Source organism: Oncorhynchus gorbuscha, linkage group LG16 (genome assembly GCF_021184085.1).
Source record: "Oncorhynchus gorbuscha isolate QuinsamMale2020 ecotype Even-year linkage group LG16, OgorEven_v1.0, whole genome shotgun sequence".
In the NCBI taxonomy this organism is placed as follows: Eukaryota; Metazoa; Chordata; class Actinopteri; order Salmoniformes; family Salmonidae; genus Oncorhynchus; species Oncorhynchus gorbuscha.
This window is the reverse complement of record NC_060188.1, coordinates 6,311,087-6,333,477: the sequence shown is the minus strand read 5'-3', so window position 1 is coordinate 6,333,477 and position 22,391 is coordinate 6,311,087. Positions and strand designations below refer to the sequence as shown.

Below are 22,391 nucleotides of genomic sequence, written 5' to 3'. Positions count from 1 at the left end.
AGCACCCTCTGCCTTCTAACTTGGACACTGCAGAGTGTTCTTATTTCACTAGACTTTAGTAACAAAATGGGACTGGAAGAGATGCCAGCTGAAGTCCTCCAGTATTCACATCAGTGATATAGACTACAGTAGATTGTCTTAACCGGTGTTTCTCTTCATAGAGTTCTGGTGCACCCTAACATCCTGCAGTGTTTGGGCCAGTGTGTGGAGGCTATCCCCTTCTTGCTGGTATTTGAGTACTGCGAGCTGGTGAGTGTCCTCAATTACTATCATTTATGATTGTATGAGTCAATATACAGTAACTATTATAGTTTATCAGTGAACCCTTTTAAAAGTCAAAACATCAGAACATGTTTTGGATGAATCCCACAGCTGCCACCAAATGATATGTCAACATGCCAGGCATTTTTCCTAACTCATGATCAGAGTGGAAGGGAGTAATTAGACCATCCTGTCGGTCTGACTGTGGTAAGCTCCGCTTGTGGGCAGCTCACACTCCAGTTCCAACGCCATCCAATAAGTAGACATCATTTAGTCTCCCAATCACCTGGCCTTACAAGCACCCCCCCTTCCCGGTTTAGCCGTGCATCTTAAATTAGCTTGCCTATCCGTCTTGGGTTATTGGGGAGCTACACTCCGTCAATGCTGTCCATCATGGCCTGATTTATCTAGTGTTTTTCTTGATCTATTCTGGGCCCCTCTTGCCCCTGTGCCCAGGACCAGAGAGCTGCATAGCAGCAGGTTTCATCAGGGACCTGTCTCAGCTCACATTCCCTCCGTCCCTCCCTCAACCAGCAAACAGGCTCATTTACCCCCCATCTGCCCACTGAGCCCAGTCCCACATCCTGCTGTGTTTGTGTGTTTTCTCTCCACACCGGCAATATGTTGGTCCTCATAGTGCTTTTTTTGTCAGCTCGTGCTGTGTGCGCGTGTCAGAATGTTCAGTCTTGGTAGAATATACATTACCCTGTTGATTAGGTCCTGCCTGTCTTTAGGATTAGCTGGGAGTTTCAGAGGTATTTATTTCTATGTGTTTCCTTTCCCCCTCTTGGGGTTAGTGTTTCGGCTGAGTCTGTTTCGGGATGACAGGCTGTAAGTCAGGCATGTGAATGGTATGTTCTGATTCAGTTCGGCCAGAGCTCATTTTTCAGTGCATCTGAAAGGCTGTTACCCGCAGTGGCATCAGCCCTCGGTTTAGTGTGTGTACGCGTGTGCTTGTGTGTAAGTGGGGCGTGTTTGATATAGTGTGTGTTTGCCTTGAATATGTTTACTGTTGGGCTTCGTGTTTGTTTGCATAGATGGAGTTTTACTTTGTGTGTGTGTGTCAGACTTTGTGTGTGCACATGTGGGAGCCCTCAAGTGACCCTAACCCAGATTTAGACTCTATGAATCAGACCCTAACCCAGATCTAGACTCTATAGATCAAACCCTAACCCAGATTTCTATGAATCAGACCCCAACCCAGATCTAGCCTCTATAAATTAGACCCCAACCCAGATCTAGCCTCTATAAATTAGACCCCAACCCAGATCTAGCCTCTATAAAGGGAGGAGGGATACCCCCCATATCTCTGACAGAGCTCTCTCTCTCTGCCTGGTACTGTGCCCTGTGACTGACTGGCCGCTACTATAGCAGAGGCCTCTGGTTGTAGGAAGGGGCTGCCTTAATCGACATCCAGAGGACGGAGATGGGGTTTGGCTAATGACTTAATGTTATTGTGGTCGTTAAACAACTTCAGGCTGGAGAGGAGGGTGTGAGTGGACCTTGTAACTGAGCAGGTCATCTTGGCTGGAGGTATTAACTTGATGAGGTAGCTCAGCTCTGATGTCTCTGCAACAGTTTTTGCATCTGGTCTATGGAGGAGCTTTGAGGACTTCTTATTTTGTCAGGTATGATGGGTGTGGTGTTTTGCACCTTTTTTACTGTTAAATTATTTAGGTGTCATGATATTTGTATGGATAAAGTAAATTAAATAAAAAAAACTTCATATCAAACATTGGGGTCAAAATGATTTACACTCCTGTTTTCAATACCTCACCTTGCTAGCATAATGGCACTGAGCATTTTTCTGAAATGTTTTATGAGTTGGAGAAGACATTGGCAGGGATCTTAGACCATTCCTCCCTACAGAATATTTCCAGATCCTTGATATCCTTTATCCAACCACAGATTTTTATAGTAGTTTCAAGTCTGGAGACTGAGATGGCCATTGTAAAATGTCAGTTTTGTAGCCAATGAACCATTTCTTTGTTGATTTTAATGTGTGCTTGGGGTTATTGTGTTGCTGGAAGATCCACTTGCAGCTGAGTTTCAGCCTCCTGACAGAGGCAACCAGATTTTGGGCTGAAATATCCTGGTACTGGGTAAAGTTCATGAAGCCGTTGACCTTAACAAGGGCCCCAGTGGAAGCAAAATAACCCCATAACATCAAAGATCAACCACCATATTTTACAGTAGGTATGGGGTTCTTTTCTGCTCATACATTCTCATTTCAACACCAAACCCACCACTGGTCTGCGTGGCCAAAGTGCTCTATTTTCATGTCATCTGACCAAAGTACCAACCAATTCAAATACCAATGGCGTTTAGCAAACGTTTACATTTGTTGGATGACATGAAAAGGGAGCTCTGGGGGAGAAGTTGCGGAGGGGGTCCCCCCAGAGAATTTTTATATTGAAAGATTGAGAAGCTCTGTTCTGGGGACTTTTTACTCCCAAAGTGAATGAAAAATAAAATGATGCTCACGCCGTCTAAAATATAATGAGCCTAATAACATACTGGTAAAATTATTTGTTTAACATTTTATTTATTTATTTGATACATATTGGACCATTGTGAATATAGCCTTTTTTATTTTTTTTTTTCACCTTTATTTAACCAGGTAGGCAAGTTGAGAACAAGTTCTCATTTACAATTGCGACCTGGCCAAGATTAAGCAAAGCAGTTCGACAGATACAACAACACAGTTACACATGGAGTAAAACAAACATACAGTCAAAAATACAGTATAAACAAGTCTATATACAATGTGAGCAAATGAGGTGAGAAGGGAGGTAAAGGCAAAAAAGGAATGGTAGTTTTGCAATGGAAGAATGTGCAAAGTAGAAATAAAAATAATGGGGTGCAAAGTAGCAAAATAAATAAATTAAATACAGTTGGGAAAGAGGTAGTTGTTTGGGCTAAATTATAGGTGGGCTATGTACAGGTGCAGTAATCTGTGAGCTGCTCTGACAGTTGGTGCTTAAAGCTAGTGAGGGAGATAAGTGTTTCCAGTTTCAGAGATTTTTGTAGTTCGTTCCAGTCGTTCTATGCATGGTCCATATTTGTATTGATATTTATTTTATACATATTGGACCATTGTGAATATAGCCTATGCATGGTCCATATTTGTATTGATTTATTTATACATATTGGACCATTGTGAATATAGCCTATGCATGGTCCATATTTCTTAGGAATGCTATTAGCAATAAACATCATCACCTGTAGGCCAGCTGAAAACAGCATAGTGGCTATAAATAGTCTGAATCTTGTGTTTGCTTATCTGCATTTATCCTATTGATCTAATCATTAGTTAGATCCCAAATGTGATCTTTTAATTAGTTAGTATCTTATTGATGAATTTGATGTTCCAAAAATGTGCATAAACACAGCGAACATTATGTAGGCCTGCCTACCTGTTAGGGTAACTTGAGGTCACAGAAACCACGTCATGTCACCATTTACCCCCCCCCCCAACACTATCCCTGGTGGCCACTAGTCTTGCTCAGCAACAAATGTAATCGGTCTCATCACAATTTTGAGTCACTCCCAAAAAATATATTCCGGTGGGGCTGTGTTTTACCCCAAGTTTCCTTACCATTGACCTGTGTTACATTCTGCCCCACACTCCCCTATGCACTCACAGTGAATTGTAGCGTGCTAATGTTCTTAACCTCTTAGAGCTACCCCCTACTTTTTTCAGTTTCCGCCTGAAGACATACCCAAATCTAAATGACTGTAGCTCAGGCACAGAACCAAGGATATGCATATTCTTTGTACCATTTGAAAGAAAACACTCTGAAGTTTGTGTAAATGTGAATTGAATGTAGGAGAATATAACACCATAGATCTGGTTTAGATAATACAATGAAAAAAAAACATGTTTTAAAAAAATTTAATTGTTGTATCTTTAAAATGAACAAGAGAAAACAAACATTCAGATAGGATGATGGGGACAATTTCAGTGAAAAAAATAAGAGGGCAACAGTACTTGTGCAAAGTTTCAGAATGATAACTTCCAAAATGAGTGTTCTACATGACATTTATCATGAAGTCACCCAGGTGTCCCACACAAGTAGCCCAAATGTACCCAAGTGGCCAAATTGATGAAGGTATACATTTTGAAACAAATAACTATATACAAAATGCCAAAATTGTATTCTAACACAAAAATGGAGAAAAATATGAAGAAAACAAGATATACATTTACAAAATAACATGGGTAACTATTTACACACTTTCAATATTTGGAAGACCCTCAGTCCTTTATCAAATCAAATAGATTTATATAGCCCTTCGTACATCAGCTAATATCTCAAAGTGCTGTACAGAAACCCAGCCTAAAACCCCAAACAGCAAGCAATGCAGGTGTAGAAGCACGGTGGCTAGGAAAAACTCCCTAGAAAGGCCAAAACCTAGGAAGAAACCTAGAGAGGAACCAGGCTATGAGGGGTGGCCAGTCCTTTTCTGGCTGTGCCGGGTGGAGATTATAACAGAAGATGGCCGAGATTTTCAAACGTTCATAGATGACCAGCAGGGTCAAATAATAATAATCACAGTAGTTGTAGAGGATGCAACAGGACAGCACCTCAAGAGTAAATATGAACAGTTTAGGGTTCCATAGCTGCAGGCAGAACAGTTGAAACTGGGAACAGCAGCAAGGCCAGGTGGACTGGGGACAGCAAGGAGTCGTCATGCCAGGTAGTCCTAACGCATGGTCCTAGGGCTCAGGTCCTCCTCCGAGAGAGAAAGAGAGAATTAGAGAGAGCATACTTAAATTCACACAGGACACCGGATAAGACCGAAGAAGTACTCCAGATATAACAAACTGACCCTAGCCCCCCCGACACAAACTACAGCAGCATAAATACTGGAGGCTGAGACAGGAGGGGTCAGGAGACACTGTGGCCCCATCCGATGAGACCCCGGACAGTGCCAAACAGGAAGGATATAACCCCACCCACTTTGCCAAAGCTTTACACAATATTGTTCTGCTGATGCAAGGTGCCATAGCAGTCTCTTTCTGCTGTAAAGTGAGTATCAACAGGTATAATTAATATATATATATATATGAGTACAGGGAACATAAGGTTGAATATATTATTATAGACCTGCTAGATCTACTGTCTTTATTATTATTATCCATTTCACTTTGGCCATTGTTGTGGGCCTGCCCTCCACTCAACAGCCTCAAATAGGCTATTTCATGTGGGTTGGGGTGGGGTGGCAGACACACGCATCTCACATTTCATTACATTACATTTTTATATATTGCTTCTAAAATAAAATAAAATCACTAATATTTTTATTTTCAAACAAGGGCATTAGCACAAGAAGAACTTACAAGTCCAAAACATGTCTCCTCCGTTCCAAAAATATTCCTCCACTTGGGAATTGCTAAATGAATCGTCCTACAACAATCTCTGTCTCGCTTTTCCTATCAATTTCTTCTAAAATTGTGTGTACACCTGTATATCTAGACTTCGATTTAGCTTTCCCTGACTTAGTCACCATACTGATTGATATATAAACAGCTGACTGTTTCGTAATATGCGTAGTTCCTTCTGGTATAAAACTTCAATAGCGAATGACTCACTTTACGCCGGAGTTTACTACATGTGTTGGTCTTCCAACACAACCATTGCATATTGCCGTTTACCTCAGCTCATTGGCTATCTACCCAGCTAGATTTCAAGACTATCAGTGGTCACTGGGTTAAAATACAGTCAATAAACGAAACAGTGGTCATATCATTGGTGCACAGTGATGTCATTACTTGTCTTCAAATCGGTTTCTTTCAGTCAATACGTCCTGCGAAATGGCCCATCAGGTTTGGTTGTGTTACAAACAAACCAGTTGATTGCAATGAAACCAAACATGACTGGAAAAGTCACGTTCTGTGTGGGGTATTTACCTTCGAATGTGTCGTCGAAAATGGAATGAGACGGAATTCACGACACAAGCGGTTCACAAAATGTTTTGTGTTAGGCTATAAAAACGGATTTTATCAAACAAAAGATCATTCATTGTGTAACAATGAGCATTGGGATTGCAAACAGATGAAGATCGTCAAAGGTGAACTATTTATTTTAATGCAGTTTGTGATTTTGTTAGCCTGTGCTGGTTGAATTATATATATATTTATGGGGCTCTATCCTCAGATAATCGCATCGTATTATTTCGCAGTAAATAATTTTTTAAATCTGACAACGCAGTTAGATTAGCAAGATTCTAGGCTTTCGATACATGTTAGACACTTGTATTTTCATGAATGTTTAATATGACTATTTATGTATCGATTACCGTATGTTGTGGAATTTCAGCCCGCTACCGGGTTCCGTGCGCAGAGAGGTTAACTATGCCACTGCTAAAACTCTGGGTTTACAATGGTGCAGTTTACACACATTTTGAAGATAAAAAAAGTAGGAAAAAGTAGGAATGGAAAGCTCTTTTAAACAAATGCCATTAAAACTGCTGTTGCATTAAGAATTGGCTGCTTGTCTCTTCCTATAACACTGTCAACTTGAATGCACCTTGTGAGTAACATTTATCTTGCAAAAAACACACAACAACCAACAGACTAGGTAAATATATAAAATATTCTACTGTGGGGCTGTCTGGATTTTCTAGTCATTACTCATTGTATTTGCAGAGGAAAAGTAAATGTGGACTGTTATAGCATCTTCAAAGTTGCGCCTTGGCAGAAAGATGCTATATATTTTTAGTGTAGCGGCAATGACTTTGCAGTGCCACAGCTAAATGGTTGCAGCGGAAAACTGCCTACTGTAAATTATGATGGTGGACGTTAATGTTTTGGGAAAATTTTTCTTCCACTGTTCCTGGGGGCCCTTGTTAAGGTCAACACTCAACGGCATCATGAACTTTACCCAGTACCAGGATATATTTGTCAAAAACCTGGTTGCCTCTGCCAGGAGGCTGAAACTTGGCCGCAACTGGATCTTCCAGCAAGACAATAACAAGAGTTATGGTGGTTCCGTCAGTAGTCTGGTCTAAGCTGCTTGTAGTCAGTCAGGGCACAGAGCGCTCTGAGTAAACACGGCTGATCCATTACCTTGAGTCGTGTGGATTGACAGTTTTACTGAAAGCTGCCTGTATATTGTATGACCCTGCAGAGTGGCTGTGTTTTCACTACCACATTCCACAGGAGTCCTTTAGCGCTGGGTGACACAGCGGTCACCTTCTCCAGAGCTCCCCCACCGTGGTGGATCTGATCCCATACATACCTGGTCCTGCAGCCCTTTTCTTTGACTGGCTGTATATAGAAGGACCTTATTGGAGTAGATCCTATCCTTGTCCAGGACCCAGTTGATCTGACTGGCTTTGTATAAGGGACCGATCAGAATGGATTCTGGTGAAGGACCACCTGGGGGCTAGAGGGATATCATGTGGTGTTCCACAGGGCTCCATATTGGGGCCTCTACTGTTCCTTGTATTTGTAGGATAAATGACAAAGTAGCAGAGGGTGTGTGTAGCTAAAGTCATTTGAAATGATACATTATAATGCCCCCTTCAATGAAATTCCATTCTGGATTAGTGGTGCAGCGTCAAAATAAGGGTGTGGCTTTGTCTACTGTGGTCTTTGCTCAATGTTCTTTCCGTCGTTTGTTTTTCACAACAGTTTTTTATTTTAATGGTAAAAGTCTTACCAATGTGTTGTGAAGGTTTTGTCCTTTAAAAGGAGGCTGCACTATGTTGAGAGATGTAGGTGAGAATGCAAGCCTTTCATGGCAGTTCTCAGAGCTTTGAGTTGCCTGCAGGGTGTGAACCACAGCCACTGTTGACACAATAGTACGAGGCAAGCCCCTATTACCTCAGGAGGAGCCTTGTCAGTGAATCCATCAACTCAGACTCATTACCCCAACGTTACTGATCTAAACTGCCAGATGAATGCCTTGCACTCATGCCACCTCGGCCTAACCCACATAGTGACGGTTTGTACCACTACAATCAGAGGTCTCTGGTGGCTTGGTGGTTAGTTACATTCTGGCATCAGCCTCAGCTGCCCTCCCCAACATCTGAGGGGTGGGAATTAATTTTGCCACCCTCAACCCATTTCCCCAGACTGTGGGACTCGTTATTCTCACACACCACTGGCCTGCCCCGTTCACCTCCTCTCCCAAACGGAGCTTTTGACCGCGTGCCCAGAAACGTGACCTGGCCATTCGGCAAGGGTCGATCCACCCCACTGGCCGGATTTTGTATTTTAAAATTGCCATGACACAGCATATAGACCTAGGTGTATTAAACAGCTGGGCCCTTATTTGGTTCTACTCCCCCATCAGCAGTAAAACCCTGCTGGGCTGGAGAGAGCTATGCAGTTGGAGGGAGTCTACTGCCCCTGTGTGGATGACTGCTTACAATGCACCTTCAGATAGTCACTCAAGTCCATATTACAGGAGCTTCAAGTTGTGATGTTTCTGTGTGCCATTTTATATTAAAATAAGGACTAAGCAAATGCTGTTTTGGCATTGAAACTAGTACACAGGTGTTATCTTGTGCATGTGTCTCCATTTCAGGGGGACCTCCGGAGCTACCTGTCTCAGCAGGATTGGATGTTCCGAAATGCTGAGCTGCTGCAGCTGCAGAAGATGGCCTGTGAAATCGCTGCTGGTGTCACCCACCTCCACAAACACAACTTCCTGCACAGGTAGCACTTCTGCTCTGGCTCCGTTTACACCAGTCAGTCACAACTAGACACTGCTTTAGCTAAGGGCACAGCCTTAGCTAAGGGCACAGCCTTCAGATGTCAAACGAGAGTTGTGTTTCAAGGAATTAAGACTTCATCAAACATTTTGAGTAGTACTGTCTGTTTTTACATCTTCCAACTTACGATAGTATCAGACAAGTGATATTAATGTGTGTCTCTATCAAATGAAATATGTGGTTTTGGCCTCCCTCATGGCAACTTTCTCTTATGGATATGTACTCCTACTCCCAAGCCAACACTGATCCTAAACAGGGACACTGGGCCTATCCAAAAAGGAGAGTGCTGCAAGGGCCTGTTTGGTTGAACGTTTTACCCGGCAGTGCAGGACATGTAGGCTCCGCTCAGCCCATCCACATGCTCTGTTTTGCATGCTCAGAATAAACCCAAAGGGCTCCAATTACCCAGCTCCCACGCATTGCCACAGTGTCAACTATCAGCCTGTCAGAGGGATATGATGATTCTGCTGTTTGTGTGTAAATGGATAGCCTCATGTTGGCCATTTATTATCCTGTGTTACAACTCAAAAGGAGCCCAAGTACGAGATTCCACCGTTAACAGGGTCGTAATGACAGTCATAATAAAAAATAGTGCACCGCTTTTCTTTTGGTTGGGTTGCAAAGTTGATTTACTACCAAGGTGTGATGCCCCGCCCACAAAGTACCCGACACGGGGCTGTGGCTAGCACGGTGCCACAAAGCCTTCTGGGACGGTGGCAGTGGTGTGAACTGAAACTATAGCCAAGGCTTAGTGTCTGTGGTCTGAGCCCAGCATGTTATTGTGATGGAGTGGCCACAGCAATAAGACGGCGGTCCAGGAGAACCACTCTGACTGACATTCCATAACAACCCTGGGGAGAAATAGCATATGGGGCAGTAGAGAGAGGGAACTGTGTTCCCCAGTTTTTCGACCAGTGTGACATTAATTAATTTGGTAATTTTACTCAAATGAGCAAAATCAGTTGATCTCCTTTTTTGTTGTTGTAAGGTCTTTGTTTTTAACTCGCTAGGTCTCTGAACTATATGGATTGTCTGTCAGAGGTTAAGAATCTGCTGATGTGTCTGCACCAAATTGCCCCCATGCCATTTGCCTTATAGGGATACGACTTTGAATCTGATTTTCTCTCCCTGATCTTCCAGTAGTACTGTAATGCACTGTGTTCGCCAACAGCAGGGAACATCCAGGACAGAAGAGGTTTAAAATATCTCTCAATTTATCTTGCCGATGTTTCAGTGGGCCTGACAGTAGCTCTCGGGGTGTACGAGCACAGACCACTAGTGTCAGCGATGTCCACGGATAGACGGGGTTAAAGAGACTCGCTTGGAACGGGTTGGTGGTGAAATGTTTCTTGGGCCTGGGGGAAACCAGAGCCTCTCCCTCCATGAGGGTCCCAGTCTGAATGAGATACCATCTGTCCACTCAGACAGCCCTGTCCCCCATTATCGCCCTCTCCTGTCCACCCCGCCTCACTGCCACTCTGCCCACCTGTGAGTGTTCTTCCCTGGGAACAATATCCTGGTGCTGTATGAGTGAGTGGGGAAAAGCTCCAACATCAGTGATTTTGTTACTAGGGATGGAACAGAAGCAACTGGATGAGGTTTCCTCTAGTGATGCAAGCTATAAGTCCAAATGTGTTTGGGTCTAAAGCCACTGAAGAGTCCAGTCTTTGTCTGGCCCTGACCTGACCTGGGTCTGTGGTGGTTGGATTTAGAGTCAGGTTGAAGGGGTCCTTAATCACCTGAGACATGGCATTTAATCATATTAGGGTGAGGAAAATGTAATTATTCAAAATTTGTCACTGGGATATTATGTCATCCTGTCATAGGCCTGTACAGTGTATTTAAGGCATGAAAATATACTGTGGACTGTTTTTACGTACACCACCCCAAAAATACTGGCCGTGGAAGGCTATATAAAGCAGGCAGACCGGCATCAAGTCATTCAGTTACTGTTCAATTAAATGTTAGAATAGGCGAAACTAGTGACCTAAGTGACTTTGAGCATTGTAAGATCGTCGGTGCCAGCCGTGTCGGTTCCAGTACCTCAGAAACAGCTGGTCTCCTGGGCTTTTCATGCACGACAGTGTCCACGGTTTACGAGAAAGGTGTGACCAAAACAACCATGCAGTCCTGTGGGTGAAACAGCTAGTTGATGAGAGGGGTCGAAGGAGAATGGCAAGAGTTGTGCAAACTAACAGGCAAATAACGGAGTACAACAATGATGTGCAGAGCGGCATCTTGGAATGTACCACTCGTCAGTCCTTGTCATGGATGGGCTATTGCAGCAGATGACCACACAGAGTTCCACTCCTATCAGCTAAAAACAAGAAGAGTCTCGTAAACACTAAACCACCAAGACTGGACAATTTGAGGAATGGAAAAACAATGCCTGGTCTGACGAATCCTGGATTTGGCATAAGCAGCATGAGTCCTTGGCCCCATCCTGGCACAGGCTGGTGGTGTAATGGTGTGGGGAATGTTTTCCTGACACACATTAGGTCCCTGAATACCAATTGAGCAACATTTGAATACCACAGCGGATCTCAACATTGTTGCTGACCAGGTACATCCCTTCATGGCTACAGGGAGGTCCGACCCGGTACTCGATGGGTGTACCTAATAAACTGGCAACTGACTGTATATTCCACCCTTTCAATTATTTATTTCCATTGCATGATCACATGAGAGCAGCACAGAGCCAATCTAAATGTCTCTTGCAGCAGCACGGAGTTCCATCTTCTTCCCAAATGATTGATGAACAAGATAAGGTTCAGAGTGTTGTTTTCTCTTCAGAGACTACAGTTGTGTGAACTGCAGTGTTTATCCCAAACCACTTACTTGTGTTCAAACTTGGGTTGGGCCGATATATGATGACATTGATGATATATTGTGATACGCAAGACTATATTTAATTTGAACTTTACAAATCTAAACTGTGCAGTTTAATCAGTTAGTCTGTGCAATATGTTGAAAAGAAAGTCTAAATGAATTAAGTCTTATTTCTTCGCCACACAAATATTATTTAATGAGAATGTGACTGATATTGTAAATAAGCACAAATTGCACAGTCTGGAGTGATTTTAGTCATTAACGACACAAAACGATTATATCAGATATCGCGATATTTGGTGTAGCGTGTCGTAGAAGAGTTCTCCCCAAGTATCGCCCAACCCTAGTTCAGAGGGAACAAAAGAGAGCTATTTGTTGATGTAGTGCTGGTAGACTCAACTGGGCCTGTGGCTTGGCACCAGAACAACTGGACCAGCTGCCTATTATTTGCAGCCCTGTGATCCATTCACCGTTCTATGACTACACTAGACCATATTGAACACACAATAAACTCTGTAAATCCTCATGCTTTTGAATCTTCTTTAATCGGTTTCCCTCTCTTTTCTCAGTGACTTAGCCCTGAGGAACTGCTATCTGACTGCAGACCTGACGGTCAAAGTGGGAGACTATGGCATTGGCCCCTACAGATACAAGGTACCAGGGAACTTTCCATCCTGTTTTCCTTCAAATGGAATCAGGGGGATTTTGTTTTACTTTCAGGTGACAGAAGGAAGTGGCATCTGTATGTGTGCTGTTACAATAGTTTCAGTTTAGGTTCATTAACCTATAACCCTTTTCACAATGCTGAGCCCAGCTGAACAGAGAGCTTACACATCCACCAAGTTTCAAAGGATGTCAAAGCCAGTACTGTACAGTAGTATAAGGCCTAGTCCGTGTAGTCAACACAAGAGTGTAAAAGTGTTTTATTAAGGGGAGGATAAGTGCTTTCCAGTAGGGGGTTTATATACAGCCTTTGAGCCCAGTCTGGCAGAACTCTGTTTTACCAAAGTGTAACTCCCCACTGCGTTTGTCCCTGGCCTGACTGTTGATAAGGCTAGCTCCGCCCACTGCATTCCTCAAATAATGTTGAGCTCTCTATTTAGCACGGTCAACAAGTGTGGCCAGAGGTGTTTTGGCTGTATTTGAGCTTGATGAAGTACTTACTAGGAACTCTGAAAACAACTCAAAGTACAGTAATGTGGGTTAGAACTGAAGGAAAGGCTACCAAACATCCAAATGCTTCTTCGAAAGAAGCCGTGGCAAAACACATCACTGAATTGAATGGGGAAAAAAGGTGAATGTGAGCCTACTGGTTGTTTGTAGAACTATTCTGTGATAGACATCCTATTAAATTACACTTATGTGTTCTGCATGTAATTACATGGATGTCCCATGCTTGACTCTGTCCCTCTCTCATGTCACAGGAGGATTACATCATCACAGAGGACGATGAGTCGGCGCCCCTGCGCTGGATGGCCCCGGAGCTGGTGGGGGAGCGCCATGGGGGCGTGATCACTCTGGACCAGACCAAGCCTGGCAATGTGTGGTAGGTACCTCCACCTGGTCACTGTGCAATTTACAGGCGGTAGATGACACCTTCAATGGGGAGGACAGGCTCATAGTAATGGCTGGAACAGAATACATTTAATGGCCTCAAACACATGGTGTCTGTGTAGTTGATTCCATTCCAGACATTATTATGAGCCATCCTCCCCTCAGCAGCCTCCTGGGCATTGTGCTTCACTGTGTTGAATAAAATAAACACATTAACACAGTGAGTCAACCTGTGTCCTGTTGTGCTGTTGCTGAGCAGTAGGTCAGGGTCTCCTTTGAAGATGATAGACTATCTCTGATTCTTCTGTCCAGATAGCGCCTCTTTGAGAGTGTAAATCTTAGCAGGCACTCAGTCTAGCTGACTTCTAAAGGGAAGAAGACGCTGACCCTGCACTCCCACTCAGCAGCACGGCAGCACTGGAACCTATCCCTCCTGGCCCCTCCCTTATGACCTCATGGCTCCGTGCCAGTCCGTGTCACAGCTGTAAATCACAACGTTGCATAAGGAGGCTCTCGTTGCAGCACCACATATACCCCTAAATAAGGATATGTTTAGTTCACAGAATATGGGTCATTCCACCAATAGTGCATTTTGGGTAGTGTAGGGTAAGTGTACATATTATGCCCATCAACATCTAAGTTTAGACATTTCTAACATGTACTGCCCTAATCTTCGTAGGAAAAGTGGAGATACAATGAAATATACATTCCTAATTTTTATGTTTGGACTGGGCTTAATGGCTACTGAATGTACCATTTATAAGCCCACCTCTTAAATGATCAATTTGAATTAATTTCCAAATATTCAAAACTGACATTTCTTATGTAAAATTGTATTATATTAATCCCCCCTAAAGTTATTAAAATAAACTGATCATTACTATTCATCAGGAGGGTGTCCAGTCGTATCAACAGAGCTCAATGTGGAAGTTTTTGTTCTTGCCAACCACCCGTACACAGCTGATTCAACTAATAAACTAATCATAGAGTTGAATCAGGAGTTAATACTCTGTTAGAACAAAAACCTGCACACACACTGGTCCTCTGTGGATAAGAATCCATGCACAAAGACCATAACACACGCAATGGTTTATCTGAAAACTGATTCACATTTCCTGTACTGCTATTCTTGTTAATTAGTTCAACTTGTTTGTCTGAAGACGGTTTCAAATCTACCTCTCTACTGTTGTATTACAAAGGGACAGCTGGTGGACCAAAACACGGAATCACCTGGATGAATGAAGGTCAACAATATGCCCCCACCCAAAAGTCATCATCTTGTCCCTCTTATGTTGGCCTTTTTGTCCACTACTTGTAGGCCTGATTTCCCTCAACCCTGATCTTATTCTTCTCTCTCTGCATCAAATGTCATGGAGAGAGTACCGAGGTTTAATTGTTTCTCATCTTGATAAAGGCACAATGGCTAGATGCTGTAATCTGAACAAAAACCATATGTTAATTGAATATTAGGAATGTAAGCTCACTATCCCCATGTGTTTCAATCAATGCAAACTGGCTTAATAGGAACCACAGTGATTTATGATGAAACAGAATAGTAACATCTACTCTTAATATATCTGGAAACCAATGGTTTGGGTTATAAAAATACACTATAGACTACAATATTATGCAAAGTTAGTTTTGATCATATTGTAATTATTTCCATTGTATAAAGGGAGTGATTTGTCTGCCACTGTACTCATTAAGCCCACTTGAGGAAAAAAATGCATCTATGTAATATTTATTTAACAGGAAAATAGGACAAAATACATTTAAAAATGGAAGCTCTGAATGCCTGGTCTATTATAGAGGTTAAACAAAAACATTATAGTAACTGACAAATTAAGTAGCAGGGTGGACTGTTTGATCTTTAATTGACCATAAATCCCCTTGTGACCGGGAGGATGGAAGCTTGTGTGCAACACGGAGTGGGAATTGAATGCAAGCTTCACAAAAATATTGAAATTGTCTAGCATATCTATGGGTGACAGGGTTGACATTGTTTTCCACCACAAAACACCAGATAATGGCCAAAAAGAGTAGCACCAGCTCACTTGCTTTTACGCTATGATTTGACTATTTGTTTAGAAAAATTATTTTCAAAGGAATAGTTTCACCATATTAAAACGAGAGTTCAGTTCACCTTAAAATGAATGACAAACGTAAATGAATCACGTGAAATAAATATTAATCCTCAGAAAACAACTAGGGCTTTAAAATGGTGAAAACTTGGACATTTTTGAATAGATGCAAAAGGAACTCTAGTCGTGGATTGACCCATGCACTGACTATACAAAACATTAAGATCACCTGCTCTTTCCATGAGACTGACCAGGTGAAAGATATGATCCCTTATTGATGTCACCTGTTAAGTCTACTTCAATCAGTGTAGATGAAGGGAAGACAGGTTAAATAAGGATTTCTACGTCTTGAGACAAATTAGACATTGTGTGTGGCATTCAGATGGTGAATGGGCAAGGCAAAATATTTAAGTGCCTTTGAACCGGGTATGGTAGTAGGTGACAGGCGCACTGGTTTGTTTCAAGAACTGCAATGCTGCGTGGTTTTCCCCACACAACAGTTTCCTGTGTCTATCAAGAATGGTCGAGAGGTGAAAGAAACGCACACCTGGCTAGCGGAGTGGAACACCAAAACAATAAAGGAGAGCCGCACTCTAGGAGCTCAGATGTAAAAATGTAATGTCCAACTTTGACAGACAAGCGGTAGAATCAGGGTATAATGAATGGTCTACCACCCAAAGGACATGCAGCCAACATGGGCAAGCATTACTGTAGAACGCTTTTGATAACTTGTCGAATCCATGCCCCGACAAATTGTGGCTGTTGTGAGTATAAAACGTGGGGGGCAACTCTGTGTAATCTTTCACTTCGAGGAATATTTGTGTTTTGGGACCTGTTTTTGATAATTTTTATTAAGAACATTATTAATTGTGATGTGAATATGGTTATTACGCTGCAATATGAAAATACCCCCCCATCTCATTGAGCATTTAATCACAGACCCATGTTGCCACCATGCACATGGGTACAGTAGATTGTGAGTTGTAATTATCCCTCCACCAGTCATAAGTGTCTCTCTGATCCCTGTGTTTGCAGGGCCTTGGGGGTGACTCTGTGGGAGCTGTTTGAGAACGCTGCCCAGCCCTACCCTCACCTGTCGGACCGTGAGGTCCTGAACCACGTCATCAGGGAACAGCAGATCAAACTGTTGAAACCACAGCTGGAGCTGCCCTACTCCGACAGATGGTCAGTCCCGCTCTCTCCAACCATACTACACATGACACCAACTGAATCTAGCTGGACTACATGTTATATATGGAGTGTCTCCTGATTTGTTACAAAACTTAAATACTTTACCATAAAGAGAAGTGTATGAATTGCATACTTGACATTGAAACGATATGTTCTGTTATGAAGTCAAACTGTAATTAAAAAGCCTCGGCTCATGCCATAAAGATAATACCTCAACTCTCTCTCCTGTGCAGGTATGAGGTGCTACAGTTCTGCTGGCTGACTCCAGACAAGCGGGCCACGGCCGAGGAGATCCACCGGCTGCTCACCTACCTGCGTATGCAGGGCCAGAAGGATGTGGAGGGCGACTTCCAGCAGCGCTGGGACTCCCTCAAGCCCAACCCTGTCACACGCCAGACCACCGTCAGCCACTCCTCCTACCCCATTCTGGAGCAGTTCGCAGATGACGCCCTGCGGGCCGAGGTGGACGAGGTGCTCACCGTCACTGAGACCAGCCGTGGTCTGAGCTTCGAGTATGTGTGGGAAGCGGCCAAGCACGACCATTACGACAGCAGCAGTGGCCATGGACGCTCGGCCATGGACACCACGCTCAACTATCACAGCATGTTCTTCCCTGTGCCCAGCGAGGACATTCAGGCCCACTTTCCAGACCCCGCAGCCCCCAGGACGGGGGGCTCCGACAGCAGGAACACCCATTCGGCAATCCCTGGGATCCTTCCCGTGTTTGACGCTCACAAACCAGCCAATGGAAATGAGTACTACATCCAGTTGGAGGAGCAGGGGGAGAGCACCGTGGAGGAGAACAGGGGTCCGGAGGTAGAGACAGTTTCAGACAGGCAGAAATGTGTCACCCTCCAAGACGTCCGCTTGGATGAGTCCAGCACCGATGCAGACTTCTTCCACCACAGCATAGACTCTAAGGACTCGTACCTCCAGGACAGCCACATCTGGTCGTCCAGTGAGCATGACAGCCCCTTCCACACCAACATCTTCAGCGAAGGAGACTCCAGACAGGACTCCCATTCCTGGAACAGGGGCTTCATGGAGCTTCCAGAACTCAACGGAAATGGTTTCCAGAGAGTGGAGTCTGTAGAGGGGCAGGCCCAGGGAACAGAAAAGTGCTTTCGGAATTCTTTTTTAGGGGAGCGCCATTCAGAGGTCATCCTCCAGGACTCTTTAGAGGAGGCAGAGGGGGAGGGAACCCCGGATGTGATGAGGCTTCTGAACACTGAGAAACTAGCGGACAACTTCATGTTCCTCAAAGAGAAGAGCCTGATGAAGGAGGGCTCTGGTTTATCAGGGAAAAGTAGTGGGAGTCAACAACTGGACCTCCTCCAACCTGGTCTGACCCACATCCCCGAGCACAGTTTCAGAATGAACTCTTGGGATGATGATGATGAGACCATAGATGGCATAAACGTAGCAAAGATCCCCATAAAACCTGTGGAGAGCAACATGTCCCCAGCAGAGGAGGAACTTTTTGACTTTATGAGTCCCAGTTTTGTGGATTTCCTGCAACCTCTAGCAGACCCTAAAACACTGGTGCCTTCAAATACACTGGTAACAGAGGACATCTGTAGCAACCAGCTGCCAATTAGAGAACTGCTGCAGCAGTCCTCTAATATGATGGACTCTGCTTTTGACTCTACCTCTCAGAGGGCTGAGGTCCTTGTTATTAGTTCAGCAAATATCCACCAGTCTCCCACACTCCTCTCTGAAAGTGCCACTACAGACCCCCTGTGCATGGATGCCAAAAACCCCAGCCTTGAAGACCGCCTCAGAGCCTCAGAGGATGACTGTGTTGAATCCATAGGAATCAAAGAGCCAACAGACGACCCGCTAAGCCCTCCCCCAATCTATGTCATTGAGATTGCTGTTGACAATGGCCTGACCAGTGAAGGCTTTACCAGTGATGATCTGCTGAGCGACCTGGTTGAAGATGATACAGAGGCCGAAATGGACACCGTCCTCTCTGAGCATGAGCATGACAACGAGCACGACAGGTCCTCTCTGCTGGTCTCTGGTCCTTCCATGGACCAGATCAGCCAGGACAGCCTACTGGAGGACAGTGTTTCCACCACTCTGCCCACTGTGGAGAACTCAGCCGAGACACCAGACTCCCTGGACAACAGCCACATGCTGGAGGAGTCTGTCGAAGAGCTAACCACCCCGGCAGCCCCTCACAAGCTCCAGCCCCCGTACAAAACAGCCGACAGCGGCTACGAGACAGAGAACCTGGAGTCTCCAGAGTGGAACTCTCAGCCCATCATCAAAGACCACTTCTCAGAGGAAAATGGTCTGAGTTTGGCTGAGGAAGAGGAGGAGGAGCCAGCAGCGGCTACCATGCTGGTTCCCCCTGAAATCATTGTCTCAGAGGTGGAGACTCAGGACGGTGAGGACCAGCAGGCAGAGTCCATCGCCCCTGGCGAGGAATCTTTCATGGGAGGCAACTACAGAGACTCTGCTTACTTCTCTGACAACGAGTCCGAGCCCGAGAAGAAGTTTGAAGAAGCCATCTCGCCAACGGTGGACATCAGTGGCTGTGTTTCTGGAGGTCCATCTGTTCTTCCTGAAGTCACAGAGGAGGAGCATGTAGAGTCTTCTGCTGGGTCACAGTCTCCCATCGCTCGAGAAGCACTGGTTGATATCGGAGTGGAGAAGACCAAGCCTCAGCCCCTGGAAGGGACCAGTCTCCCTGTGCTGATCCTCACCACAGAGGAGGACTGGGAGAAGACTTCACCTGTGTCCATTGACGGCAGTGTGGACGAAACCGGGACACTGGAGTTCTTCCCTGACTTCAGGACTCACAGTCACTCAGAGTCCAGCGGAACTTCCACCGAGGACCTGGAAAAGCCTCCATTGCCTGCTGTTGCTACCTCAGCTAAACCTTTTCCTGAGAACATACCGGTACACGCTAAGCTAACCAGGACCTACGCCAGCGAGATCACCCCCAAGTTGAAGGAGCCCGACATGGAGGGGAGGTACCTGGGCAGGCGGGACGGCTCTGATGGGCAGGAGGACGGAGGGGAGGCAGACGAAGAGGACGATAACAGCGATGACTCAGATGATGACATGCGGGCGTACCGGCTGCACAGCTCCAGCGAGGACAGCGAGGATGACACGGTGCACCCGGTTCCCGTTATAGTCTCGGATGACAGTAGAGCGCGGAACCTCAAGAGCCTGCTGAAGGTCACCCCCAGTGCCAAACCCTCCATGCCATCAGGGGGCAGTGATTCAGACAGTGCCAGTAGAGCTGTGTCGTTCTTCGATGATGTCACTGTTTTCCTTTTCGACCAGGTAGAGTACCCACTTGTCACCTTTTGCATGCACACAGACATTGTTTCACTTGTATCTAACATTTACAGTGGGGAGAACAAGTATTTGATACACTGCCGATTTTGCAGGTTTTCCTACCTAGGTCTGTAATTTTTATTATAGGTACACTTCAACTGTGAGAGACGGAATCTAAAACAAAAATACAGAAAATCACATTGTATGATTTTTAAGTGATTCATTTGCATTTTATTGCATCACATAAGTATTTGATCACCTACCAACCAGTAAGGATTCCGTCTCTCACAGACCTGTTAGTTTTTCTTTAAGAAGCCCTCCTGTTCTCCACTCATTACCTGTATTAAATGCACCTGTTTGAACTCGTTACCTGTATAAAATACACCTGTCCACACACTCAAACAGACTCCAACCTCTCCACAATGGCCAAGACCAGAGAGCTGTGTAAGGACATCAGGTCTAAAATTGTAGACCTGCACAAGGCAGGGATGGGCTACATGACAATAGGCAAGCAGCTTGGTGAGAAGGCAACAAGTGTTGGTGCAATTATTAGAAAATGGAAGAAGTTCACGATGGCGGTCAATCACCCTCGGTCTGGGGCTCCATGCAAGATCTCACCTCGTGGGGCATCAATGATAACGAGGAAGGTGGGGGATCAGCATGGCAGGACCTGGTCAATGACCTGAAGAGAGCTGGGATCACAGTCTCAAAGAAAACCATTAGTAACACACTATGCCGTAATGGATTAAAATCCTGCAGCGCACGCAAGGTCCCCCTGCTCAAGCCAGCACATGTCCAGGCCCTTCTGAGGTTTGCCAATGACCATCTGGATGATCCAGAGGAGGAATGGGAGAAGGTCATGTGGTCTGATGAGACAAAAATATAGCTTTTTAAACTCCACTCGCCGTGTTGAGGAATAAGGATGAGTACAACCCCAAGAACACCATCCCAACCGTGAAGCATGGAGGTGGCAACATCATTCTTTGGGGAGGCTTTTCTGCAAAGGGGACAGGATGACTGCACCGTATTGAGGGGAGGATGGATGGGGCCATGTATCGCGAGATCTTGGCCAACAACCTCCTTCCCTCAGTAAGAGCATTGAAGATGGGTTGTGGCTGTGTCTTCCAGCATGACAACGACCCAAAACACACAGCCAAGGCAACTAAGGAGTGGCTCCGTAAGAAGTTCCTGGAGTGGCCTAGCCAGTCTCTAGACCTGAACCCAATAGAAGATCTTTGGAGGGAGCTGAAAGTCCCTATTGCTCAGCGACAGCCCCAAAACCTGAAGGATCTGGAGAAGGTCTGTATGGAGGAGTGGGCCAAAATCCCTGCTGCAGTGTGTGCAAACTTTGTCAACAAACTACAGGAAACGTATGATCTCTGTAATTGCAAACAAAGGTTGCAGTACCAAATATTAAATTCTGCTTTTCTGATGTATCAAATACTTATGTCATGCAATAAAATGCAAATGAATTACTTAAAAATCATACAATGTGATCTTCTGGACTTTTTTCTGCAAAATTGGCAGTATATCAAATACTTGTTCTCCCCACTCTACATCAAAACAACAATGATACAAATATTATGGCTATGCATTAGAAATGGTTTGAATGTCATGTGATATTGATTTGTTTTTTGTCGTACCATTCACAGGTTCTCTCTGTGCAATCTAGACCTAGTCTAAATGTTATGAGACTGTACTTTAACCATTGCACTTATTGGTCTCCCCATCTGTAGGAGACCCCCACCAAGGAGCTGGGAGACCATTCGTCAGGTTCCAACAGCCAGGTGTCAGAGTTCAGCAGCCCTGTGCCCACGGCCAGCTACATGAATAGGTTCACCAACTCAACAGAGAGCTCCACAGATGAAGAAGGTAAGGCATCACGATACAGCCAACGTCCATCAGCATTATCAAGGAAGGACCTAAAGGGTTCCATGAAACCTACCTGACAATGTAATACAAATGCAGATGTTTATAGTTTTGCTAATTTTTAAAAACATTTTGGTAATTTAGGGGGGGGGGACTCTTTTGGCTCATGAGTATCTCCAGTGGCAAATGTTCCATATTGCCTCTTAATTGTACCAAATCAAGGTTATAAACAGGTCTCTCTCCCCTCAGGCGGTGGGTTTGAATGGGATGACGACTTCTCGTCCCCGGAGCCCTCGGTGTTCCTCTCCAAGGCAGCTTCGGACCTGGCCGTGTCTAAGACAATGTCCCCTTCGTCTACAGCCTCGCACTACTTTTCCCCTCCCCCTCCCGGGGGCTGCACCCCGGAGCCCAGCTGGAGCAGCTCCAACTACTCCCGCTTCTCCATCTCCCCGGCCAGCATCGCCAGCTTCTCCCTTACACACCTCACTGACTCAGACACCGAACAAGGAGGCAAGTGGGAGTGCACCAACACAAACAAACTACAGAAAACAGACATGTGCTTTATCTACTCCTACATAGTAATTGAATAGG

The 22,391-nt window shown here is 44.7% G+C and overlaps 1 protein-coding gene across 2 annotated transcripts in view; it reads left to right on the top strand.

The window, feature by feature from the left end:
* Positions 1-22,391, top strand: part of lmtk2 (lemur tyrosine kinase 2) — a 49,434-nt gene that overhangs the window by 24,108 nt on the left and 2,935 nt on the right. Inside the window, exons 6-14 of one of the 2 annotated variants that reach the window (XM_046304875.1) lie at positions 162-249; positions 8,799-8,929; positions 12,384-12,468; positions 13,239-13,360; positions 16,485-16,634; positions 16,874-18,270; positions 18,316-19,937; positions 21,668-21,803; positions 22,050-22,310. In XM_046304875.1, coding sequence (XP_046160831.1) covers positions 162-249; positions 8,799-8,929; positions 12,384-12,468; positions 13,239-13,360; positions 16,485-16,634; positions 16,874-18,270; positions 18,316-19,937; positions 21,668-21,803; positions 22,050-22,310 — 3,992 coding nt within the window. Of the gene's footprint in view, positions 1-161; positions 250-8,798; positions 8,930-12,383; positions 12,469-13,238; positions 13,361-16,484; positions 16,635-16,873; positions 19,938-21,667; positions 21,804-22,049; positions 22,311-22,391 lie in introns of both variants that reach the window. The other variant, XM_046304874.1, reaches the window with a different exon arrangement.